The sequence below is a fragment of the Siniperca chuatsi genome, linkage group LG19 (assembly GCF_020085105.1).
Source record: "Siniperca chuatsi isolate FFG_IHB_CAS linkage group LG19, ASM2008510v1, whole genome shotgun sequence".
Taxonomy (NCBI): domain Eukaryota; kingdom Metazoa; phylum Chordata; class Actinopteri; order Centrarchiformes; family Sinipercidae; genus Siniperca; species Siniperca chuatsi.
The window spans coordinates 15561234-15585226 of NC_058060.1; the positions used below are offsets into that span (position 1 = coordinate 15561234).

Consider the following 23993-nt stretch of genomic DNA (forward strand, 5'->3'; position numbering starts at 1 on the left):
CCTTTTTATCTCTTTATTTCTGTCTCTGAATCTTTCACACACATACACACACTGTTTACCCAAGATGCAGTGGCACATGATCAACCTGATTAGCTTGATAGATGTAATGTATATTCAGAACTAACTCCCACAATCCCCCTCTCCCCGTCACACTGCCCACAGTACAACTCCTAAGCAAACAACATCTCTCTTCTGCTCATTAATCATCTTTATGCACACACACACACACACACACACACACACTTACATTTTGTAGTGCCTCAACTTGCATGCTCTATTGTTAAGGCATTTCAATTTATAGTAGTTTTTTGTACATCAGGCCGCCCACTGTTAAAGTCCACATGTGTGTCTGTGTCATTTTTTTTTTCAGTCAGCTGTGTGTGTGTGTGTGTGTGTGTGTGTGTGTGTGTGTGTGTGTGTGTTTCTGGCTCAGGCAGCAGAGGATGTGGGTGTTTGCACAGATGCACAGTCTGATAATTAAATGGTGTATTAAATCTCACTGGTGACAGAATCTGCACTTCAGATATGAGCACGTCTTTCTCCGCCTTCTTTTCACTCTGCAGCGCTCTCTTGCTCTCTCTCACTTTTTCAGAGTCTAGTCCACAGTCCTTGTCCTTCATCTGTCTCCTTTTCTTTGTACACTTTCCCATTTATCTTGCTTAATGCTTTTTTGTATATTTTATACTGCCTATGTACATTTGTCATAATGGCACTAGCGATTGTAGATGGCCTACGTGTGTGTGTGTGTGTGTGTGTGTGAGTGTGTGTGTTTGTTTGTTCTTATGCGTTTTATGGTAAAGTATGCAATGAGAGAAGGTGACCTGTGATATCTCAAACCGCCTCCATGCCCTGCCTATTTTGTGATCCAAATATAAACCTGATAAAATTCCATGCAGAAGGGCCTGTGAACATGGTTTACAAAGTGTGTGTGTGAGAGAGAGTGTGTGTTAGTGTTTTCCACCCTCTTCAAGCTCAGATGCATATGAAAAATAAACATTTAGTTTGGAACAAAAAAATGCTTGCTAATGAGATCTGTCACATTGCAACTGCAATCAAAGAATTAAGCAATTTTTCCCTCAAAGGTCTCCAAAAATAGCAGGTAATTTTAGCGTGAGAAAGAGGAAAGTTACATAGTAATGGATTTTTCTTTGGCCTCATGTTTGTTCTCATTGCGAAAGTGTTAACAGATCATAGTGGACCTTTTGTGAGCTGTTTCTTTTCATGTTTTCATGATGGCGTTCTTTGCCATGAGGATAGAGTTAGGTCTAGACTTGCTGTACTTTAGTAAGTGGCTGCCTCTTAGTTTTAGGAGCTAACTAGTGTTTGTACCTTAGTTACCTTTTTAATCTTCTATAGCTCCCTGCAGACTTAGCCTGGTTATTATCCCGGGTTATCTTTGTCGCCACTAAAGCTTTGATTGGACCTGCTGTGACAAGTCTCTGTGTATTAGTAGTTTCACAGAATCAAGCCGCATGCAGAAAGTTGTGGAAGACTTAAAGCATCAACACCCACCACCCCAAATATGTGTCATGTACAGTGTTTTTATACAATCATTTTTCACTTACGTGCTGTTTACTTTGTATTATGCTGCTTAGGCGTTTTGTGTTCATTCCTCTGTGATGAGGTGAGGACAAGCAGGAGGAAAAAGGAGGTTTTGTCAGATTCTCATCTCTCTCACACACAGGGGTTATGTGCACATGTAGGCCATCTACATGTGCACATACACACAACCCGCACTTAACACGCGAACAGACATTTTCAAACATGCATACACGTGTTTTAGTCCTCTGTAAAAACACATGCACATCACACACACACATAGACACTTTGAGTTTCAGAACTCTGACAACCTGTAATCTTCTTTAATCCTTTCATTATGTTTTTGTTTTCCTTTCCCGTGTTTGGGGGAAAAAGGTGAATGCAAACAGGAATTCCGGCATACAAAGAAAAACACACAGCCTCAGGCTGAGAAAACAAGAGCAGGGAATTTTGGGGAAGAGGAGGGACACTTTTATGCAGAAACACGTGTGCATCACTATTTGGCAAGAAGAAGAGAGACTGCATTGTTCATATGATTGTGCTACATACATGTGAGCGTGTGTGCTTGCTGTGTTGTCTCTTGCACATGCTGATTGGTGGTCATCTCTCTGTGGGTCACTGGACTCTCTCAGGTCTGACGGCCATCAATAACTCACTGTAAGAGACACTGCAGATTCTTAACAGCGCCAAATTTTCAAATGTTGCACTTTTGTGTCTAGAGTTTAGTCTTGTGTAGCTGATTGCTATGTTTTTAGTTCTATTGCCCATGTTTCCACAAACAGCTCCTGTTATGGGGCATTTCATTTTGCATCACTCCTTGTTTATTATGTGTATAAGCTGAATGTACATGTACAACTTCCAAAACTGCCCCTAGATAGAAAGTTAGTGATCTGTTTGCTATCGAATTGGACAACACTTCATGGATAAAACATTCTTGTTCCGTCTGCTTAGTGTTGGGGGGATTTTTATAGGCTCTAACCTGAATTCACTTGGTGATCTCCTTAATGTAAAGAGCTCTTAGTAAACATTATGTCAGAGCTGGAACTGTTAAGATGAATTTAGAACTATTTCATCTAAACTTATTTTTCACTGTTCTTACATGGTTTAATGACCATTCATAATTGAAAGCTAAAAGTTATTCCTTCCTATTTTTTTATTTCTTATTATCAACAGAACTTCTGTTTGAAATCTAAAAGGTACAGATGGATCACACAAGGCAAGATGATGCATATTGAACCTTGTTTTGTAACATTGGGATCCCATGGAAATCATAATTTCAGTCAGTGGAAATAAAGAATTCAGGTGTGTGTGTGTGTGTGTGTGTGTGTGTGTGTGTGTGTGTGTGTATATGTGGGCCTGATGGGTAGCTTGTAGCGTGCCTGCTCCTCCACATGGATTTCATTACAACTCCATGGGGTGTTTATTTTCTCTACTAATCCCTGTTCCTCTATTATCAAGAGCTTCATCAAAACTGCCCCAAACTACTGCCCTGCAGACAAGTTGGCATTCGCACAAACACACACACTTACACTTTGCTGTTTTGAAATGAATGATGCATTTTATCCTGTTACGACATTAGTCCAGCTCATTTATCTTTTTTCCCTCTAGTTGCGTGTCTCTTTTGCATATTTTCATACTGTGGTGTGTTGCTGCTTTATGAAGTAAAGATTTAAGATTTGAAGCCATGGTTCAACATACCCCCAGGACCTGGTAGCATCAGCGTGTTGTGATGGTGTCTAGAACAACTGTGAACTTTATATTGGCATTCTTAATTGTTTAGTGTACACAGAAGCAAATTCTTTCCTCAGATGAAAGCAGCCCGTGCAACCAGAGGCATATGTCTTCCATTTACTGCCAGTGGTTTTGACCTTTCAACAAATTGGTCTGTGTGTTTTTGATGTGTGTGATTTATATTTTCACCACTTTGTGAGGCCACCACATCGCCACAAAAACATAAAACCTGAAAATGCAGTCACTTGAAAGGGTCGCTGCCAGATCACATAAGAAAATTAGTCATTTTCAGGGTGAGATTTCAATTAGCGGTGAGGTTCAGGGTTAGAGGTTAGGTTTTCACTGTAAGCCAACAGCAATTCCTGATACACCCTTATGAGCAGTGATGTGTTTGTGTGTATGTTGCCGACTATATTTCCAACATCTTTTTTACAGTTTGCAAGTTAAGTTGCAGTTACAAGTCTTGTCAGTAAAAGCATGTTGCTAATGTGTGAACCTGTCTAACCAGTCTCTGAAGCTTAGTTTTGGGAGAAAAGTGAGAATATCTAGTCAATCATCCTTACTAGAAAGTTTTAAGAAAAACCCAAACCCTCCTCTCTGTGTCTTTGTCTCCTTGCAGGCTACTCGTGCCACACTGACAGCTCACTGTTCATCCCTGGGCGACTCTCTGAGGAAGGAAAATGAGCTGGCGCTGATCATTGATGGTCAGACGCTGAAATATGCACTGTCCTTCGAGCTTCGCCAGGCCTTCCTTGACTTGGCATTATCCTGCAAAGCTGTCATCTGCTGCCGGTAGGGAAGACTAATTCATCGCACACACACACACACACACACACACACACACACACACACACACACACACACACACACACACACACACACACATGCATAAGCAAACTTTAGATTTATTAAAGAGTATCTGCACAGGCCTGGAAAATTTTGAAATTCTGAAATAACAAAGCACACAAATATAATAAAATGCAGTTATTTACCTTTCTTGAGTCTTCTTTTGTGTTGAGAATTTACTTTTAAATCACCTTGTTACTTACAGTAAATGGTTGCAAGATATTAATCCAAATTAGTCCACGGCACAGATGATGGAATAATTAATAATGAAAGGGAAATGTCAATTTGTCTTGGTCGTCTATGAATTTTCAGTCTGTTGCTCAGTGCCCATAAAAGGGTGAAAAATCTGCAAAAACACAAAAACCTCAGAAAAAATAGTGGACAGTCTTATGACCAAAAAACAAACAAATCGGTCTGCAAGAAGTCTAGACAAAGTCTGTAATTTTAATCTGTCAAAAGGACAAGCACACTTTTACAGATACACAGGATCATTGTGCTGTTGTGGGAAAACCCCAATGTACAAAGAAAAAGAAGAGTTTGCACACTGAAATTTGCACCCTCCCAAAAGTGTTTTTTAATGTTGTTTGTAGGTTTTCTTTTATTCTACACAGACATGACAACGTTTTGACCACAAGTGGTGTTCCTCAGGTCAAGGTCAGGGTGTGAGCTGTGATGACACGTTAGACATCAGCTGTAAGATTAATCTTGATGACTGCCAAAAGCTTGATTGAGTGTTGGCAGGGGAAGGTGGGTGAGAATGGAAGCCATTGTGATTTAAATCACTTAAATCACATCCATTGAATCTCACCACATACAGATAAATTCTCACTCTGTTGTGTACATGATAAAGTGAGAGAGAGAGTGTGTGTGTGTGTGTGTGTGTATGCACAGGCATGTATACCTGCGTGCGTGAGTGCGTGTGTGTTTGTAAAGGTTGTCAGTTGCCCACCGTCAGCAAATGAACGAGGATGATAAAAGCCTGTCCCGCTGCACATCAGGAGTAATGTAATACACTACACTGCATGGAAATGTCAAAGCCATGACTCACTCACTGCTGGTACCCCTGGAATGGGCACCAAAATGCACACAGGCATAGCCATTATGCATTTCCATTCATACAAAGTGCAGTCTGTTCATAGATTGTTTACTGCATGTTCCCTTTTTTGGTCATGTTCCACTCAACACCAGCTGTGATGTTTTAACAAAAGAGTTTCCACTCGTCTTTTGTCTGTGTGTGTGCGTGCGTGTGTGTGTGTGTGTGTGTGTGTGTGTGTGTGTGTGTGTGTGTGCGCAGCCAGGAGGGAAGTAATTGACTCTCCCTTGCATATCCAGGCCATATCCGGACTCAGGTCTCACAGGCCTTGCAAACAGCCTCCAGCTCCCTTTCCTCTACCCTTCTCTCTGTGCACCTCTCTCCCTCCTCCCCTCCATATCTGTCTTGGTACCCTGACTAGGGCTAGGTATTGAATACGGACCAAAATGTGTCCATGGAAGCAAATATTTGAAAACATGTAAAGTAGTGAATGTTGGCATCAAATTATCTGGTCCGATTCATAGTTAGTTCCTGATTTAAATGAAAATGTTGCTGGGTTTAGAAAGTGTGTACAAGAGCAAACTTCAGGTACTCAAGTGAGCAGGAGTATGTGAAATTTTGATTTAAAAGCCTTTATTAGTTGTGTGTCTTGCTCATGAAAGGGCTTCATCAGGGTTTATTTATCAAAACTCCACATACTCCTTTACGTGAGTACCTGACCTTTTCTCTTCGCTCTTTCGCTTTCGGTTGAAGGTTTCAACCGTTTTTCTTCAGGAGCACCAGCATTAGTTTGAGTGCATCCCAAGATTCACCCACTGAGCACAACACTGGCTTTTTGGATTTGCCCGTTTTAGATCGTGTTTAATGTGACTTCTTTGTTAAATAAAAAAAGGGTTTTGTAGAACAAAATGTTTATATTTATCAAAGTAAGAAATCAGAAAAAAACTATTGATATTTGTTTTTTGTAGGATTTCACAAGGAAAAAACAAAGATGAGAGAAAAGCAGAATTAGTTTTGTATTGTTTCACTCACCTGTAATCATCTCACGATGCCTTGGGAGGTCCTGACCCACATGTTGGGAACCACTGCTGTAGGTGATTCCTTGTGTGTGTGTGTGTGTGTGTGTGTGTGTGTGCATCCAGGGCACGATCCTGTTAATAAGGTGCCTGTACATAATGAACTATAGCTTTGACTTTTAAGTATAGAGGTTTCTGTGAGATAATGTCTCACCGACGTTTATGTGTGTGATGTTTCACAGTTTGGGAATTGTGTGTGTGTCTCAGGGGTGGCAGAGTCAGGGTGCACTCGTACGCATGGCTTCCTGACTTCACTGTGTGTTTGTTTATCGGAGGACTTAGCGGCTGCTTATTTTCTGCTCAGTTCCACCGTAAAGAGCACTGGGGGCCTTTCATCTCTCAAACGCCGATCTACACAATCCCAGACACTGTTAGCAGTGTTTAGAGTAAAGGTAGAGTGAGACAGACACAGAGAGAGAGAGAGAGAGAGAGAGAGAGATAAAGAGAGATTTGTGGTCAGAGGCCAAGAGACGCACAGGCAGACACACTCACATGCACTTCAGATGCAGAAAGGGGAAAAACAAAGAGCAGAGGTTGATCCCATCCTTCAGCAACAACTACAAAGGCCATGACTCTCTCTGAAGTTTTCTCCTGGAAATATCTTCTGGTGTGTTGTGTGTGTTTGTGTGCACGTGTGTAAATTTGTGTATTTTTGCACACGCCTATGTATGAATACTAAGCAGACCACCCAGCTCTGATTCAGCTTGACCGGGACATGATCCTTCTTACATATTCATAGAAGATAGTCCATCTTTATGACCTGTGTGTGTGTGTGTGTGTGTGTGTGTGTGTGTGTGTGTGTATAATGGGTCATACATCTGCTCATAATTTCATTTTGTAATTTCACTTTATCAAAGCTTCATATTGTATTCTGTTTGCATGTGATGGCTAATGCAGCTGCACATAATTTCATTTTGTAATATCATTATCACTGATGAACATGGTGAGGATTTGGTGCTAGACCTAGATAATTAGAGCTGTACTTGACACACACACACACAAGTGACTCCTGTTTGAAGTATTGGCCACACTTAAAGTGGATTGTCCCGTTGTTGTTACTCAAATTACTATCACCTAATACATCACTGAGGCTCAGGTAATTACTACAATCATGGAAATGTAATGTAAATATGTAATATCTGGATTTGTGTTAATCTCTAGTAACGCATCCAATAGGCAAGTGGCCTACCACATTTTATATAAAACATAAATATCCTATCTTAAGACTCTGTAAAATGTTTTTGTCTCATACTGTACATAAGCCACTACAAGTCCTGTACTGTAGGAAATATAATTGTTATATAAATTTAATCCCAGTCCCAGTATCAGTTTTCTCCCATGTCTCCTCCTTTTGTAGATATATTTGTTCTCGCTGTGCAGGTTGCAAGTAGTAAGAACAAGACTCACTTTAGCTGTGCGCATGTGAATGACAGGCAGTAGGAACGCCTCCTCATACAAAGCATGTTTTGAAAGCAGAGATGAAGATAAATTCATGCCTAGTCCAGAATGCAGCTTTTGAGAATGTAAACACAGTGTGGGGTTGGACTTTTCTCACACAAGCACCTCCTAAGATCCCTACCAGTCAAGCATGATCATTCCCTGATATATCTCTATTCAAAGCAGAACGTTGAACTATACAAATAAAAGTCTAGAATATAAATGCATGTGAAAAGCAGGATTGTATAAATGTCTTAGTGCCTTGGCATAAAATAAACAAAACCTCCAGAATAGCTACTAATTGGACGTTGCGGTGCTGTTTCCAAGGTCAAGAATGAACTTTCAATCTCAACTTTGAAACCAACATGGACAATAGGTCCTTAAAGTGCTCAGATAAAAGTTCAAAAATGTTCGTGACAACTAGGCAAACTCCCTCTGCTGAGGAAGACCAAGTGAAAAGCTCCAGAAGATGCAACACATGGCCCCATAAATTGAAAGAAATATCTGCAGTATAACACCACATCGTCTCTCAGTGTCCCTGAGGGAGGCGTCTGTAATCCAGCCTACCTGGGTCCTTCATTGTCAGTGAAGAGACAGAACCGGTTATAGACAGGAGGATCAGTGATACAGGTCAAGAGGGTGGAGTACCACTGGAAGCTCCCTGAACACCCACACACTCTGATGCAAACATGCACAAACACACACCACTGTAAGCACACACACATATATAAACACATCAAACATGAGCTACCCAGAGTCTTATTAGCAGAACAGTGAATCATTGTTTCCTAATACCCGGTGAAGAGCAGTAAACAGAGCCCTGCAGTCTGTCTGTGTGTGTGTGTGTTTCTGCCAGCCTCTCATCCATCTTTCTTTTTCTCTTTCAACTGTTTCCCACTCTTAGTTTTCCATGCTTTATTCTTCTTTCCTAATTGCTGGCCACTTTGTGTTTTTTCCTTTCTGTCTCTAAATTTATTTATTGTTTCTTTCTTTCTCACAGTATTCTTTTATGTTCCACCCTTCCAACCTATAATTCCCTACTCATCCAGACAGCTACATACTCTGATAATGTCAACCAACCACCTCTATCTTTCTCTTCTTATTGTCTCTGCAGAGTGTCTCCGCTGCAGAAGTCAGAGATTGTGGATATGGTGAAGAAACACGTGAAGGCAATCACGCTAGCAATAGGTGACGGTGCAAACGATGTGGGCATGATTCAGACGGCTCACGTTGGAGTGGGGATCAGTGGCAACGAGGGCATGCAGGCCACCAACTCTTCTGACTACTCCATTGCACAGGTGGGGTGCAGACATAGCATGAAGACATGGTTAGGGTCAAATAGATATGTTACAGGCTTTACACGATCGTAGATAATGGATTCATGCTTGGTTGTCTTTAGGCAAGACACTGAATCCTTACCTGCTCACTGTTCAGCTGATCTTTGACCTCACTGGAGGGGGACAACTGAAAGGAGAATTTAATTACAGGGGTCACTCAAGTATCATTACAAACAAACGGCTCATAACAAGTGTTTATATTTTTACAATAAAGTCCAAAAGAAAATATATACATTTGTATGAAAGTCACCATTTCCTGTTTTTGATTTTGTTCCTTTTCATGGACAGTTTTATACAAACTATTAAATACTTGGTAATTTTTTGACACTAAAAAGTATTTAATGTTAAAACATGAACATGAATCACTCGAACAGAGTAATACTTTCATATGTTATGCTTTGTTAATTGACAAGAAATTAATTGACAATTGTGATAGTTGGTTAATAATTTAATCATGCCAAACATTATCTTGTTTCAGCTTCATAAGTATGAGGAATTTCTACTTTTCTCTGTTATATATAAATGTATGTATGTAAATTAAATATCTTTGGACTTTGCACTATTGGTCAGACAATACAAGCTGTTTGAAGATGTCAGTATAGGCTCTGGGAAATTGTGATTTTCAGTATCTGACATTTTATTTATTTGCAACCCTAGTTCCCAACCCATTAATCATCTGTGTGGCCCACAATGACAACTAAATGAAAAAGTGAACGGGATGAACTGCAACCAGAGGGTTCTCCTAATTACTGAGGAATCTTGTCTTTTCTGTCTCTGTGTCACACAAATGCATTCTGTCACTTTCACTGTTTGACTTGTTTATCTCTTAGCCTTTGGGCATCTTGCACAACTCATCTCTATCAGTGGGCCTCCTCTTGTCTCAACTTTCTTGTCTCCCGGTCACATTCTTGATATTCTCTTTGTTTCTCTATCTTAAATCTTCATGTTAACTCCTGATTTTTTTCTAATTATAGTAATAAAGTAATAAATCTTTCTCTGATAGTTCTCCTACCTAGAGAAGCTGCTATTGGTCCATGGGGCGTGGAGCTACAACCGTGTCACCAAGTGCATCCTCTACTGTTTCTATAAGAATGTGGTCCTCTACATTATAGAGGTAGGAGCTTCACCACCACACCCTCTCTGTTTTAAACACACACACACACACAGTTACATTAACAGAGACGTTTTGCAGCTGTTTGTCGACATGGCTGACAGTGATGGACGAGGTGTCCTTCTGGTGTCTGCTTTCTGTCTCTTTTGCACACACACACACACACACAGAAAAAAATTGGTGTTTAGATCAGCAGTGACGAGACCCCTTGGCTCCAAAGGTCGACAGCATTTTGTGTGTGTGTGTGTGTTGATGGGGGCACACTGCAGCCCTGGCCTGCCTGTTATGAGGGGTATTTGTCAGCTGTGCTCCACCCCCCCCTCACTCCTCTGTCTGACATTAAGGATGCCAGCAGGTGCAGGTCCTCATGGGAGCCACAGCCCGTAGCCTACTGTCCCGCTCACACCACCACTCTGTGCCTGTTTGTGTGTATATGTGTGTGTTTCCATGATTATCTCACATGATTGGCTCCCTGTAGAGCGCTCTAGGCCAAAGGTTAGAGACTGTCTCTGTCCACTTGGTGGAGACAGAATTAGGGGGATGGGTGTGTGTGTTTTTGTGTATCTGACCTCACCCCTAGGCTGTATGCTCCACTGTATGCCCAGGAATGCCACAACTCCCACCAGCGGCCCCAAACATTTTCTGTATCTGCCCTCAGATCAGCCTGTGTCTGCTTTGCGTGTGTGTGTGTGTGTGTGTGTGTGTGTGTGTGTGTGTATGAAGGCGTTAATGAAGGTTTCCCCTGAGCCAGAGTCTACAGGAAGTGCAACTACTACACTAGCATATTTCATATTTAAAAATCAATGCAACATTGCCAGATGAATCATTATGCTTTGGAATAATTACTGTAAACAAATGGGGCCGTCATTTCGCTCTCATATCAGTGGTGTTGTTAACTCTATTATTTCTCAAAATTGTGACCACAATTCCCATGAACCTCACTGCTTTCTGTCATTATTTTGCTTCTTTTATTGAGGGAGTGTTAACTGAAGAGGATGAAAATGTTGGGAACCAGTTTCCTAGTAGCCTTTTTATTCATTTTCTTTCTTTTTTCATGTTTCCCTTGTTTAACCAGTTACAAGTCTGTTGAGATTAAAATCTCTTTTTCAATAGAGACCTTGCCAAGAGGGCATTATTAAAACATTGTTACAACAATAAATACAGACAGCATAAACAGGCTAAGACAACTGCTACACGCTACAAAAGAGTGTAGACAATATCCAGTTAAGATGTGTAGACAGGTATAAGTTTCCAAAACTTTCAAAAATTGTAAAAGAATACATTTAAAAACAAACACATTTACGAAGAGTACTATTTCACTGATCCTTTAAAACTGACTAGAATTCACCCATTGTGAGGAAGTTTGTACATGAAAAATATTTGGTCTCTTCCTGTTTTATACTATATAGTGATTTAAAAATGTTCTGGCCCATCATAAAGTCTTATGTCTTGTAAACTATGATAGACCTTCATGCACATACCTGAATGTATGTCTTACCTGATAAAGGTCTACCAATTCAAACGTCATAACTTAAAAACAGTGAGTGACAGAAGTTATTTCATCATGTGTCCATATAATTTTGTCATCTCTCCCTGCTGTTTCCACAGCAGTACCTCCTTAAGGCAGATTTACCCTCCTCTATTGTTCCTCTCACCCCCTCTCATCCCTCTCTTTGTGTCCCAGCTCTGGTTTGCCTTTGTGAACGGGTTCTCTGGCCAGATCCTTTTTGAGCGCTGGTGTATCGGCCTCTACAATGTGGTGAGTACCCGCCCTCACTCCCCCTCAAACTGTCTCACTCTTTTCCATTTCTCCACCCTCTCCCTGAGTTTCACCCCCTCCCTGATTCACTTAGGTGACGCTAAGTGCTGTCTCTCGCTCTCTACCTATCATCATGAACAATCTATCTCACTCTACTTTGTCTTCTTATCACTGCTCTTTCTGAATGCCAGAAACGTTTGATTGCTTGTGTGTTCAAGAGTGTGTTTTGGTGACTGCTGTGTGTACTTGTATGTCTGACAGCAGATGCCTTCAGGCTCCCATTTTTAAAACATTATAGAATTCCATTTAATGCCGACAGTCTGATATAAACACTGATTGTCCAGCTAGTCAAAGTGTGTGTGTGTGTGTGTGTGTGTGTGTGTGTGTGTGTGTGTGTATATATATATATATATATATATATATATATATATATATATATATATATATATATATATATATATATATATATATATATATATATATATAATGTATGTGTGTATAAAATATGCTGCTCTGTCATTATGTGTTTTAATGGATATATGTGTCTCTTGTGTGTGTGATGCAGATATTTACTGCACTGCCTCCGTTCACTCTGGGGATATTTGACCGGCCGTGCAGCCAGCAGAACATGCTCCGTTTCCCACAGCTTTACAGAATCACCCAGAATGCCGAGGGCTTCAACACCAAAGTACATGCACGCACACACACACACACACAAACCATGTCTTAAATCAAAGCTATATCTGTCATTTTTACACTCTGCATTCGACTTCTCATGCCTTGTGGCTCGTCTGTGGGATTGATGAGTGATGCCTGCTGTTTGTTTGGGACGCCAGAGAGTAAACAAGAGTGGCATGGACTGGGATGTTTCCATGGCAACCCCTAATGAGATTCATAGGGCCAGAATAAGGAAGTCTTTCATTTAAGAGGATACACCAGCATTTTGTGTGTGTGTGTGTGTGTGTGTGTAGTACAGGAGGGCACTTTTGATGGCAAGAACACAGTGGAAGTTGTATGTAACTGTGAGGTATTGCTGTTTTTGTATGTTTTTATGTGTGTGGGAGTGTGGGGGCATGTATGTGCTTTGGCATTAGTTTGCACTGACTTGTTTTTTTTCCTCTTTTCTCTCCTCTCTCACTTTTTCTGTCTCTGTCTTTCAGGTGTTTTGGGGTCACTGTATCAATGCACTGATTCATTCAATTATTCTCTTTTGGTTTCCACTCAAAATGTTAGAGCATGGTAAGTGACTTGCCATAGCAATTCCTTTACATTCCCATAATTCTGCCTGATAAAACTTTGTCGTGAGGCATCTGTGTGTTTGTGTTCTCCATAGACTCTCCCTTCAGTAACGGTCAGGGAAATGACTACCTGTTTGTTGGAAATATGGTCTACACGGTAAGCATCTTACTTGTGTTTATATGTCTTTTTGTTTTATATATTTGTTTCTGTGTCTTTTGGCATGCAGACTTTTTTTACATATGCATAGTATTTGTGTACACACCAGCACTGTGCTGCTTCCTCAGAGCCGTTATGAGTCTCCAGTCAATCTTGTCTCGTCTAGCCAGTCTGTCTCCTCTTCTCTCTCTTCATTTCGCCATCTCATACTCTCGCTATCATTTTACTCCCTACAGTCTCATGTGGATGTCAGTGGGGTTTATTTGTTGTGTTGTGTGTGTGTGTGGACTACAGAGGGCTGTGGGGGTAATGAGTATTTTAACAGACATTGCTGAGTTTACTATATAACATTAATGTTTATTATCTCCACAGTCGCCAGCAAACTAATCCTGTTTCTCTGTTTTTTTTATTTGCCCTCCCTCTCCTCTGTGTGTGTGTGTGTGTGTGTGTGTGTGTGTAGTATGTGGTAGTTACAGTATGTCTGAAAGCTGGAATGGAGACCACCGCTTGGACCAGGGTAGGAACAGTAACACACTCTAATATGCCACACCACATGTGCTGTATTTTACTCAACCGTTGATAAATAAAGAGGAGGGAGGGAGGTCCACTCTGTGTGAATTTCAGTGTGAAGTTTTCACATAACCTGGTTTAAATGCTTCATAGCAAGAAAAGATATGGGAAAAGATGTGATGTCCTTGATCTTGTGGTGGAGGTTTGCGGTTTCTTAAACTACAGTTGCTTGCACCTCTTCTTCCAACCAGTTCACATGTGGCTGAAATTCGTTTCAGTTGCTCCCATTCAATATTTCAAACTTATCCATTGCGAATTTTTTTTCTAAATGTTGATAAATTAACACTTTGTAACAACTCAAGCCAATCAAAGGCTTTTAAAGGGGCCCTGTGGTGTTTTCTTGTAAACAAACAAAGGTTATATTTACATTCAGTGTTACTCACCAAAATGCATTATGTGAAGCCTTGAGGTCTAACAAAGGTGTCGAGGGCATTTCCTTTCTCATAAAACATTTGCAAAGCCAATTTTTTTAAAGTATTATAAATGCAGCATTGTTTACATCCATGTTTACTAGCTTGGAGTCTTCTTCTCCTCTGCCTTTGCTGGCACATTACAGCATATCTTGGTGTGTTACCGCCACCTGTTGATTAGTGGAATAGTGTGAAGCCATTAGCAGTAATGTGTACCCACATTACTAAACAAAATAAACAAAAAGGAAAAGGAAAAACAGCTCCACAGCGCTACTAGAGGTCCACTTTTAAATGTTGAATTTACTTTTAAGAGGTGAAACTTGCAAAGGACGAATGAACGTCATCATTGCTCAGACAAAGCACAGCAAAGGAGAAAAACAGATCAGAAAACAGTGAGATTACCATCTGTTAGATGAATAGTAAATACAGAAACATAAGAGCGAAACAGATTCAATTTAACATAGTTAACTTAAAGGACACATGCCCTCATTCCTTTCAAATAATGTTCTATTCGAGTCATGAGAAATTTTACACTCATCTATAAGGTTAATGTCAAAGGTTTAAATTATATAGGCTATTGATGTAAATTTCAGGGCAGCCCTACTTTCTGTGGACAGGTTTCTCATTTATAAACATCAAGGATGCTGGCACCACAACGTCATGGTAGCTTATATATTGGCAATATATATATTTTATTTTTATTAATAAAAAAACAACTTGCTGGAAACCAGTAAAATTGCATTTTAAAGGTAAATTTGTGTGTGGTACTCGTCCGCATGTTTCCAAAATCTAGTCGCTGCACGCCACATCTGTTGGCTCTAGCTAGCTAACACTAAGCTTAGAATTTCATGGAGGAATGGCTGCTACTAGCAGTGATGATGATAACCAGGATTACACAAAGTTAGCGCTTGCAATTAGTGAGAAAGTACCTGTGTTGTGTCCCAGACCATCAACAAGCAGCATGAGTTAAAAGCAATGACACCCCCCTCACACTAGTAATGTTAGCATGTATGAAAATCCTGCTGTTTTCTATCAAAATATACCAGATGCTATTGAAATGAAATTATGTTTTAAACAAGGAAATATCTGAACAAAGAATAATTCAACAAAACTAAGAATGCGACTGAGTATTTGGTTCAAACTTTTTGTATTGGAACAAAGTCAGAGGTGGATGTAGGATTTGGGACAAAAGTAGCTTGGGCCGTGACCCTGACGTGATTTGGCTCCTTTCTACTGTTGGAGTGAAAGAGAGATTGGCAGGATGGACAGAAGGGCGCTGACACTTTTGTCCGTTCAGCTGTCCACACAACAGCCTGGCAGTAATGAAGCAGGGTCCAACTGGAATTCACACAGTGTCCCCTTACAGCAGATCAGAGTGGGACGAAGACAGGGGAAGGAGGGAAAGGTTGTGTATATTCGGATGAGTTGTATGTAAACTATTCGACCTCATACTGTCTCTCTTTTCTGTTTTTTAATCCCCATTCTCTCCTGCCCTCACTCCCTTTGGCTGCTCTTTTTCTTTCTGTCTCTGTTGTAGTTTTCCCACCTGGCGGTATGGGGAAGCATGGTGCTCTGGATGGTCTTCTTCGCTGTCTACTCCGCCATCTGGCCCACCATTCCCATTGCCCCCGACATGCTGGGCCAGGCAAGTTCCTCTCCATAAACATGTGTCACTCATTTCAGTAACAGGGGGTGAAAGGGGTTAAAATAGCCCTTCCCTTTGCATCTCTTTTCTGCAACCTCCATCACCTGCCCCTCCCTCTTGGTTGCCAATACATGGCGCCTATGAGACTCACCTCTTGGGTGTTCCACGTCGGCACTGCTGGAACCCCGGGGGAGATTTATGCCCCACCAGCCCCTCTCACCAGGCTTCCTGCACCTGCTGCGTGTCACCCGAGCCCCAGTCTTTTACAGCCCTCTGTGGAGGTGTTGACTCAAGAGGGTGGGCTGCTGCTGGTGATGATGAGGGTCCAGTGGGGGTGAGGAGAGAGTGTACATGAGGACCCCTTGATTGAGAGACTCATTTTAGAGTTTGGGGATCTGGCGGGGGTAAGGTAAGTTACCCCACCGAGTGGGTAGAGAGTCTTGGGAAGGGAATAGGGCCGTTTAAACTCCCCTCAGCCCATTAATTCAATTTGTGTCAGAAATCAGGAATGCGGTCAAATATCTCTGCAGCTGCTCGGTCTAACTGGGGAATGGTCAGAGACACTCAACCACCACCCCCCTCAACCCTCCATCGTCCCCCCTAACTACCCTATTACCTCTCTTATTTCCCCTGCTCCCGCTATCTATATTTCCATCTGTCCATGGGGTACGGGATGGAAAAGAGCTGTGTATTTCTGCTCAGAATAACTGTGTGTGTAAGTCAGTGCCAATGAGAATTAATGTGCTATGTGTGTCCAGCTATGTGTGATTTGTGTTGACTGTAAAGTGGTGGAGACCAACAGTCTGTTTCTAGGGATATAACAAAGCAGAGAAAATCATTTAGCATGCCTTCATCCTCAGAGTGTATAAAGACCATGTGATATAATATGTGTCCAGGGCTATAAAAATGAACTGTGTCCCTCTGTCTGTAGGTGTTTGTCACATACAGTGAGACATAGAGTATGTGTGAGTTGGATCATCTGTGACTAGGTTGTGATTCCAGCTGCTGCGGAAGATATTTCCTAATGGTTTTCCAATTCATTTTCCCTGTTGCCTCTGCCTCTGGGAACCAAATTGTCTCTCTATCTCTGGATCCAAAGACAGCACACAGGAAACACATGATATGGGCAATAAAGTAGTGGAAATTAAGGACATTACGGAGCATAAAGTGTTTGTGACTATTGACTTAAACGCTCACGCCTAGAGACAAAGACTAAGACTTGTGAAACACCACAGAGCTCTTACAGATAACAAAAGGGGAGATGTTGGGTAATAAATGGAAAATGGAGGGATTTACAGTAACAGGTGAGGACAAGCAACAGAAGATACAGTCACTAACAATGAAATGAAGTGGCGAAAGAGTAAGATTGGAGGGAGCCACAAGAGAAAGAGATGTGTAGGAGTAATATGCAAGGAGACAGACAGACGGACAAATTGAGAGAGCAGTTAGATGCATGATTAATCCCTGGAGACACTAAGGATGAGGGTCAAAGGTCAGTGAGGCTGACTGCAGCTGGACTACAGAGGCAGGTAGGGGGGATCTGTGGTTACTCAATAGCATTTTTATCTTTGAGCCTCATAGAAGCATTGTATTTCAGCTGTGGGAATACTGTGTTAAATCCAGTTTGTGGTGTTGATATGGGGTGTGAGAAAGCTGTTAAATATGTTTGGCTAACAACTCTAGCTAACTCAGGATTTTTATGCTGTCAATGGCTTTCAATGTGCTTTGTCTCACATTTCTCTCTCCCTTTTCCACATGTGTTTCTCTGTGCTCGTTGCAGAGAAAAATGACTTAATACTTCATTTGAATTAATATACGAGCGAAATAAATGGAGCCTGTGTGTTGTCTTTGCAGGCTGGCAAGGTGATGCAGTGCTGGCACTTCTGGCTGGGCCTAGTCCTGGTGCCTACTGCGTGTTTACTCAAAGACTTTGCTTGGACCACGTAAGTAGAACACATTTAATATAAATACTTGGGAAATCCATACAGAGACTATTTAACTTAACCGAAGCGTTTACATAACCCATATTGAGTCTGTGTCAACACTTACGCACACTTTATTTTATGGATCACATGTGTCTGCAAAGTATAACACTCAAATGTTCCTTCATCGGTCTGATGAGCTTTTTTCTGCTTTGCAGCACACGTCGTACTGTGAGGAAGTCTCTCCTAGAGGAGGTGCAGGAGTTGGAGGCTCGGGCTGTCGACCCAGGGGCAGCAGTACTTAGGGATGCCAGCGGCCGCAGGTATATACAGTACACTGCAAATCATCATGGGATCTCACCTGCATTCATATCTAGTTTTATTTGTCATCAGTCAGGTTATTCCATTGATTTGTTTCATTTATGATTTTTTTATGATGATTTTATCATAGTTATTAAAATAGCATGACTGCATACCGTTTTAAAGAATAATCTTTTATGATTTATATTATCACTCTATGTTCATGTACAGATTCAGTACAAAACTGTAAATAGGTTATATACTCAGCGGCCACTTTATTAGGTACACCTGTAAGATTTTATACAATCCAATACAACAGCTCAGCCATAAATTCTACCTTTTACAAAGATAACAAATAGAGGTTGTAGTTTGCAATGTTGTTTAACTAGACTGCATTATATTGAGAGCTGTTTCTAATGTTTTGCCCACCCTTCAGCCAAGGCTGAGGTCCCGTAGCGCCAGAGCTTTCACATGCTCACAGAGGTACTCTCTGGGTTTGCACTGTCCCACTGTGTGAACTGTGACCTCAAATGACCTGTGTGCCCCGCTGCAAGCTGCTTTGGAGTGACCCTCGCTTGTTTTCCATTAACTGAGTTCACACCTCTCTCTGTTTATCTTTTAATCACTTGTTCCCTTTTGTCCTCTGTATTATTTTTATTTCTCTCCTCATGTCCATTTTTTCCATTCCTCCATCTCTGGATTGCTTCATAGGTGGATCAATTTGAACTGCTGTACAGACCTGGTGTGTCTTCTGGATTTGTCTGTAGTTCTCTAGCTGTGATTTAGCCGTGTGTATGGTGTCACTAGAGCTGTGTTAGAACCGATTGCATTGTTTGATTTTTGCGGAAATTTTAAGTTATAGATTCAGTATGTACTTAGGATTGTAGAGCTCTGACCCTTTGTTACTTTCCACCACTGCTAGCAAAGTACATTTACTCAAGTACTGTATTCAAGTACAATTTGAGGTACTTGTACTTTATTTGACTATTTACATTTTATGCTGCTTTATACTTCACCTCACTTTTCAGAGGGAAATATATGTATTTTACATCACTACATGTATTTGACAGCTTCAGTTACAAGTTACTTTGCAGGCTCAGATTTCAGATATAAAACATGATCCACAACTAACATATATAGTTTTGTTATAGATAAAAAAACTACCCAACATGCATGTAAAGTAGTTAAAATTAGCCCCACCTTAACCGGCTACAGCGTTATGCAGCATATATGTTAATGCATCTGTAATAACAATCCAACAATACAATATATAAGTATTTAACGTTTTTACAGGGTCAATTCTGCATGATGAATACTTTTACTTTTGATATTTGAAATATATTTTGATGATAATACTTCTTACTTTTAGTTAAGTAAATGTTTGAATGCAGGACTTACTTGTAACAAAGTATTTTTGCAGGATGGTATTAATACTTTCATTTTAATGAATCTGATCTGAGTACTTTTTCCACCATTGTTTGATAGTAAGGATTAGAATGAGCTGTATAATATTCTGCTATTATGACTCACTGTAATAAAGAGTCAGATGTGAGTGAGTCATCAAGACAGGCTGCTTTCTCAGAGCAGTTTGGTTTTTGAAAAGAGCCTGAGAAGTCTGAGGTATGTTTTCAGGGGGTTGGGAAGGGTGGGTAACCACACTGCTGCTCCTGACCCCCGCGCAGGGCCCCATCCTGGACTGACCCTGCTTTAAACCCAGGAAAGCAGGACTGCATCCTGGGGCCCTCTCCATTAGAATAAGAGAAGTAAAGTAGCGAAATGGAGCAAAATGGAAAAGAGCACATCTGTGTTTGTAGTTCCTGGGGAGGTCCTGGGGTAGGCATGGGAAAGGTACAGAGTACAGGAGCCTCTCGAGGGAAGAGTTCAAACGAAGCACAACCTTGGGCCTTTTTGAATCAGAAGGTAGCCAGAAAGGACAACTTGAGTCGTACTGATGCATGAGCCTTTCATTTATTTGTCCAGCCACCATTTAGTCTTTTATCATTCACTCAGCACTGTCATCTATCTAACAGACATCATTTTTTTTGGCCAAAGACTTTTTGAGAAAACTTCAGAGCCCATCACTTTTTTGACAAACCATCTAGTGAAGGTTCCTAACAGTCCCATACAGTATTAAGAATTTCCTAACTGCCTGATCCAAATTTTAACCTTGGGAAGGCTGGCTCTAGTCCCTAACTACTCCGTTGATCATCATAAGTTCCAGGGAAACCCCTCTTGTGTGGATTTAATGCTCCATTCGCAGATAAATGTATTCTTTCAAATTAAATTGGCAAAACATGACTTTCTGATGCAGTCAGTGATACTAGTGTCCTTGCATTTACATCCAATGCCTATGCCTAATGACTTTAATGGCTGTAATGATGGTGATAAGACTGGAGAGTATCAGAGTGTGTGTGTTTGTGTGCATGCATTTGTGTGCATATCTGGAAAGGGCTTAGTTATTTTTGGTCACGGGAGGAGAGGAGCCGTGACGGCGTGTGGTCCCAGAACAGAGGATCCAGTCTTCTTCTTTGAAAGGGGGGGAAGAAGAGGAGAGAGGAGTGGGAAGGAGTGAGGAATAGTTTACTGTGGATGTCCTGTTACCCTGCAGTCAGTTTATGACTTACTATTTGGTGAAATTGGATGTCAGAAGCAGTCAGTAGCAAATCCACCTCCTATCAACTTTCTGGTCTTCAATCCACTTTGTTAGCTCACTGATCTGTGTGTTTCTATGTTGATCCGTGAAGGAGAAATTCCCTTTTGACTTATGCCCTTCAGTGTTTTGCTCAAGGACAGCTGAAGGTTGAAGGACTGTCTTTTGTCATTCTGTTGCCTTAAATCAGTGGGTAGTTCAGACATTATATTTAGACATGTCTCAAAAAGCAGTTAAAGCTGCCACTGATCATAACTGAAACCAAAAAAAAAAAAGAGTAATATGTACACTGATTATAAAAAATATTTCCCATTAGCTAGTAATGGTGTTGTGTATTAGTGTGAGTAGTGGAGTGAATAAGTGTTTATATGCCGTCATAGTGGAGTAACTGATCTGTCTTTCCTATCTGCAGTCTAAACGAACGAGCCCATCTGCTGACAAGAGTCTTTAGGAAAACACCTTCAAGCGTGGGACGCTCAAACTCTGTGCAGCAGACTGTGTCCCGTGAGTGTCCTTTACATACTATAATGTTATCGACGTCCTGCTTCAATACAGGCCTTGAAACTACCACATGATGATATTTGGAACATGATTTTTGTAGTATTGTAGCTTTCTGGACAGAATTTAAGTCCAGATATTGTTGATGATTATCAGTTGCTTCTGTAAGCTGTGAGTGGAAAATAACTAATATTAAAAACACATATTTAGCTTCACAATCAATGCATATTCTGCCAATACAAATTAAGGTTGTAGATAAAAGAGAAGAAAACAGTGTGTTGAGCTCTGTTTTCTATATATTTGCGTCTGATGTGTTTGTTTGCTTATGTACTTATTAAGGGTGTCATTCGAAAATCTGGCAAACCATGCAGAGAGTAAATGGAGAGAGAGAAAGCAGTGCTATTCCATGTTTCTGTCTTATGTAGGCCAGAAACAACAAACTGATTAATTGAAGCCTAGTATTCTGACAGTAATTGGCAGATACATATAGCATACACTGAGTGACCAGAAAAACAGAAAAACCCTGTACATGATTAGGCAATCCAATATAAAAGGCCTATAACAACATATACCACCTTTGTGAAACTCAATTCAACTCTATGGTCATTTTTGAGGCAGTGGTTTGCAGCAGAAGTATAGTCTCAAAACGTGAATTGACTCTGCACACAAACAACCAAAGTACTCAACAAAAACAGAAGTAAAGTGTTATTGTACTACATTGCAATACATCATACAGGTGTTTAAATGTTCCTCCCTCCTCCTGTCTCCCTCTGCAGATGGCTATGCCTTCTCTCAGGAGGAGCACGGCGTAGTGTCCCAATCCCAGGTAGTGCGCTCCTACGACACCACCCGCCAGCGCCCCAGCCTCTAGCCCCACCCCTGACCAAGGCTTCGGCTCACCGTAGCGACGGTTTTCAAGGCGACAGCGAAGACAGACTTATGTGACACCCTTGCGCCGGGTGACCGACCCCTGCTGTGGCCTTACTGGAACTATGACCTGACCCCTCTGGGGTGGGGGTCACGGTCAGGCATGGAGGCCATCGCTGGCGCCTGGAGGACTGACTTGAGAGAAGGGACCAGGCCGACTTTATGGAATAAACATTCTTCAAATTCACACAAGCTGCATAAGCATGAGCAATCATATCCACGTACAGACATGACAAGTCAAACTCAGACTGCTACTCATATCTGTATATCCCACAGACTGGGTTCGCTTCATGCCACTGTGTGTTTGTGTGTGCGTGTGTGCCTGCGCACGCATTCCAGTGCGTCTGTATCTGCCTGTGCATGTATGTCTGCACACATTGGCGCTCCAGTGTCTGTGTGCGTGTGTGTGTCGGCCTCCGTGTGTTAGCTTCCACGGTTCCCTCTCATCTCTCTCATGAGGTGAGTTTAGCTAATCAGTCATCACATGCTGACGTGGGATTGGAGGGAACGTCAAAATAAACACACACACACACACATGCTCTGATGAAAAAAGGGAGGGAGAGAAGCAAAGACCAAGGACTGCCAGAGCCCTGCACTCCAGCTACAGCAACCCCCCCCCCCATCGCCGCACCAAGCCTCACTGCCAAACACCACAGAGACGCCACTGAGGCAGAATGCTTACGCCGTACTGGACCACCACCCTGCTGCAACCCCTCCTTCCCCCATGGGGACTTCCTCTTTCTTATCATTTCTTCCTTCCTATCTCTCCATCTCTTAGCCGCTCTGCAGCCTCCACCTTTCTCCTCCTCCTCCTTGTCCTGGCCAGTTTTAAAAAATCCACTTTGTTTCCTGTTGTTTCTGACCGCTCCTGTGAATCCTGATTCCACCTCTCTAGCATCGTCAGCTGACATAGAAGCAGCAAGCCTGGCATTAGAGCTTCCTCCTTCAGTTCTGTTGGATTTCCTCTCTTTGCCAGACTGTTCCTTTCTTTTTTCTTTTTTCTTATTAAAGTGGACATTAATGTATATGTGTTTATAATTTTGTTTCTCTTTTCATTGATGCCTGTTTTTGTACTCATATGTGGAGACATGTCTTAGAGGGAATATTTTACTTGAACTAGTGCTAATAGGCATCCAAACAGAAGGGATCTGATTGAGAAACTCGCCTGGATCATGTGTTTTTCTGGCTCTGGGATTTGTCTGAATGTAGAGTCCATTGTCTGTGTGCTCTGTGTTGAGGACACTCTAGTTCAGGAATGCAAGACTGAAAGGGTGGGAGAAGGGGGGTTGTCCATCCGAGTCCTAATCATTAAATCTAATCAATCCATGGCCTGACTAAATGTCTCCGTCTCTTGATTGTAAGCTGTCCACTCATGCAGCCAAGTGGGTGGCTACGAAGTAGTGGGAGGAGTTTGGTTTATATTTTTTGCTTAAAATGGATAAAAAAGGCTTGATTTGTACATTAAATGCATATGATATATATTACCAGAATCAAACCTCTCCCACGCTCCCTCCTTTAAGCTCAGGAGAGTCAGTGTAGACAGACCATTAGCCGATTAATGCACCCCCCCAGCACACTGGAGTCCAACTGGAGATCCCTTTCCCACCCACCTTCCTGGATGGGTGGGATGGAGGCCCAGCCCAAACTGACTACAGCTGCTCCAGTATGGAGAATCTATCGGGCCGAGTAGGAACCAGAGAGCCATTTCTGTTTTTCAACTCTTCCCCAGTGACTTCCCAACAGCCTGCTCCGCTTTCCACATTACTGTAGCTGAGTTTCTGGAGGAGCCTGCCAAAACTACACCTCC

At 41.5% G+C, this 23993-nt stretch overlaps 1 protein-coding gene across 10 annotated transcripts in view; it reads left to right on the forward strand.

Annotated features, from left to right (window-relative positions):
- Positions 1-23520, forward strand: part of atp8a2 (ATPase phospholipid transporting 8A2) — a 48490-nt gene extending 24970 nt beyond the window's left edge. For 9 of the 10 annotated variants that reach the window (XM_044175695.1, XM_044175697.1, XM_044175696.1 and 6 more), the window contains 13 exons: positions 3890-4062; positions 8777-8960; positions 10003-10113; positions 11795-11869; positions 12435-12557; positions 13030-13108; positions 13203-13264; positions 13725-13781; positions 15782-15889; positions 17744-17832; positions 18030-18134; positions 21174-21265; positions 22036-23520. In XM_044175695.1, the coding sequence (XP_044031630.1) occupies positions 3890-4062; positions 8777-8960; positions 10003-10113; positions 11795-11869; positions 12435-12557; positions 13030-13108; positions 13203-13264; positions 13725-13781; positions 15782-15889; positions 17744-17832; positions 18030-18134; positions 21174-21265; positions 22036-22130 (1353 nt within the window). In that variant the 3' untranslated portion in view covers positions 22131-23520. Of the gene's footprint in view, positions 1-3889; positions 4063-8776; positions 8961-10002; positions 10114-11794; positions 11870-12434; positions 12558-13029; positions 13109-13202; positions 13265-13724; positions 13782-15781; positions 15890-17743; positions 17833-18029; positions 18135-18822; positions 18854-21173; positions 21266-22035 lie in introns of all 10 variants that reach the window. The other variant, XR_006375665.1, reaches the window with a different exon arrangement.
- The last annotated feature ends 473 nt before the right edge of the window (positions 23521-23993 follow it).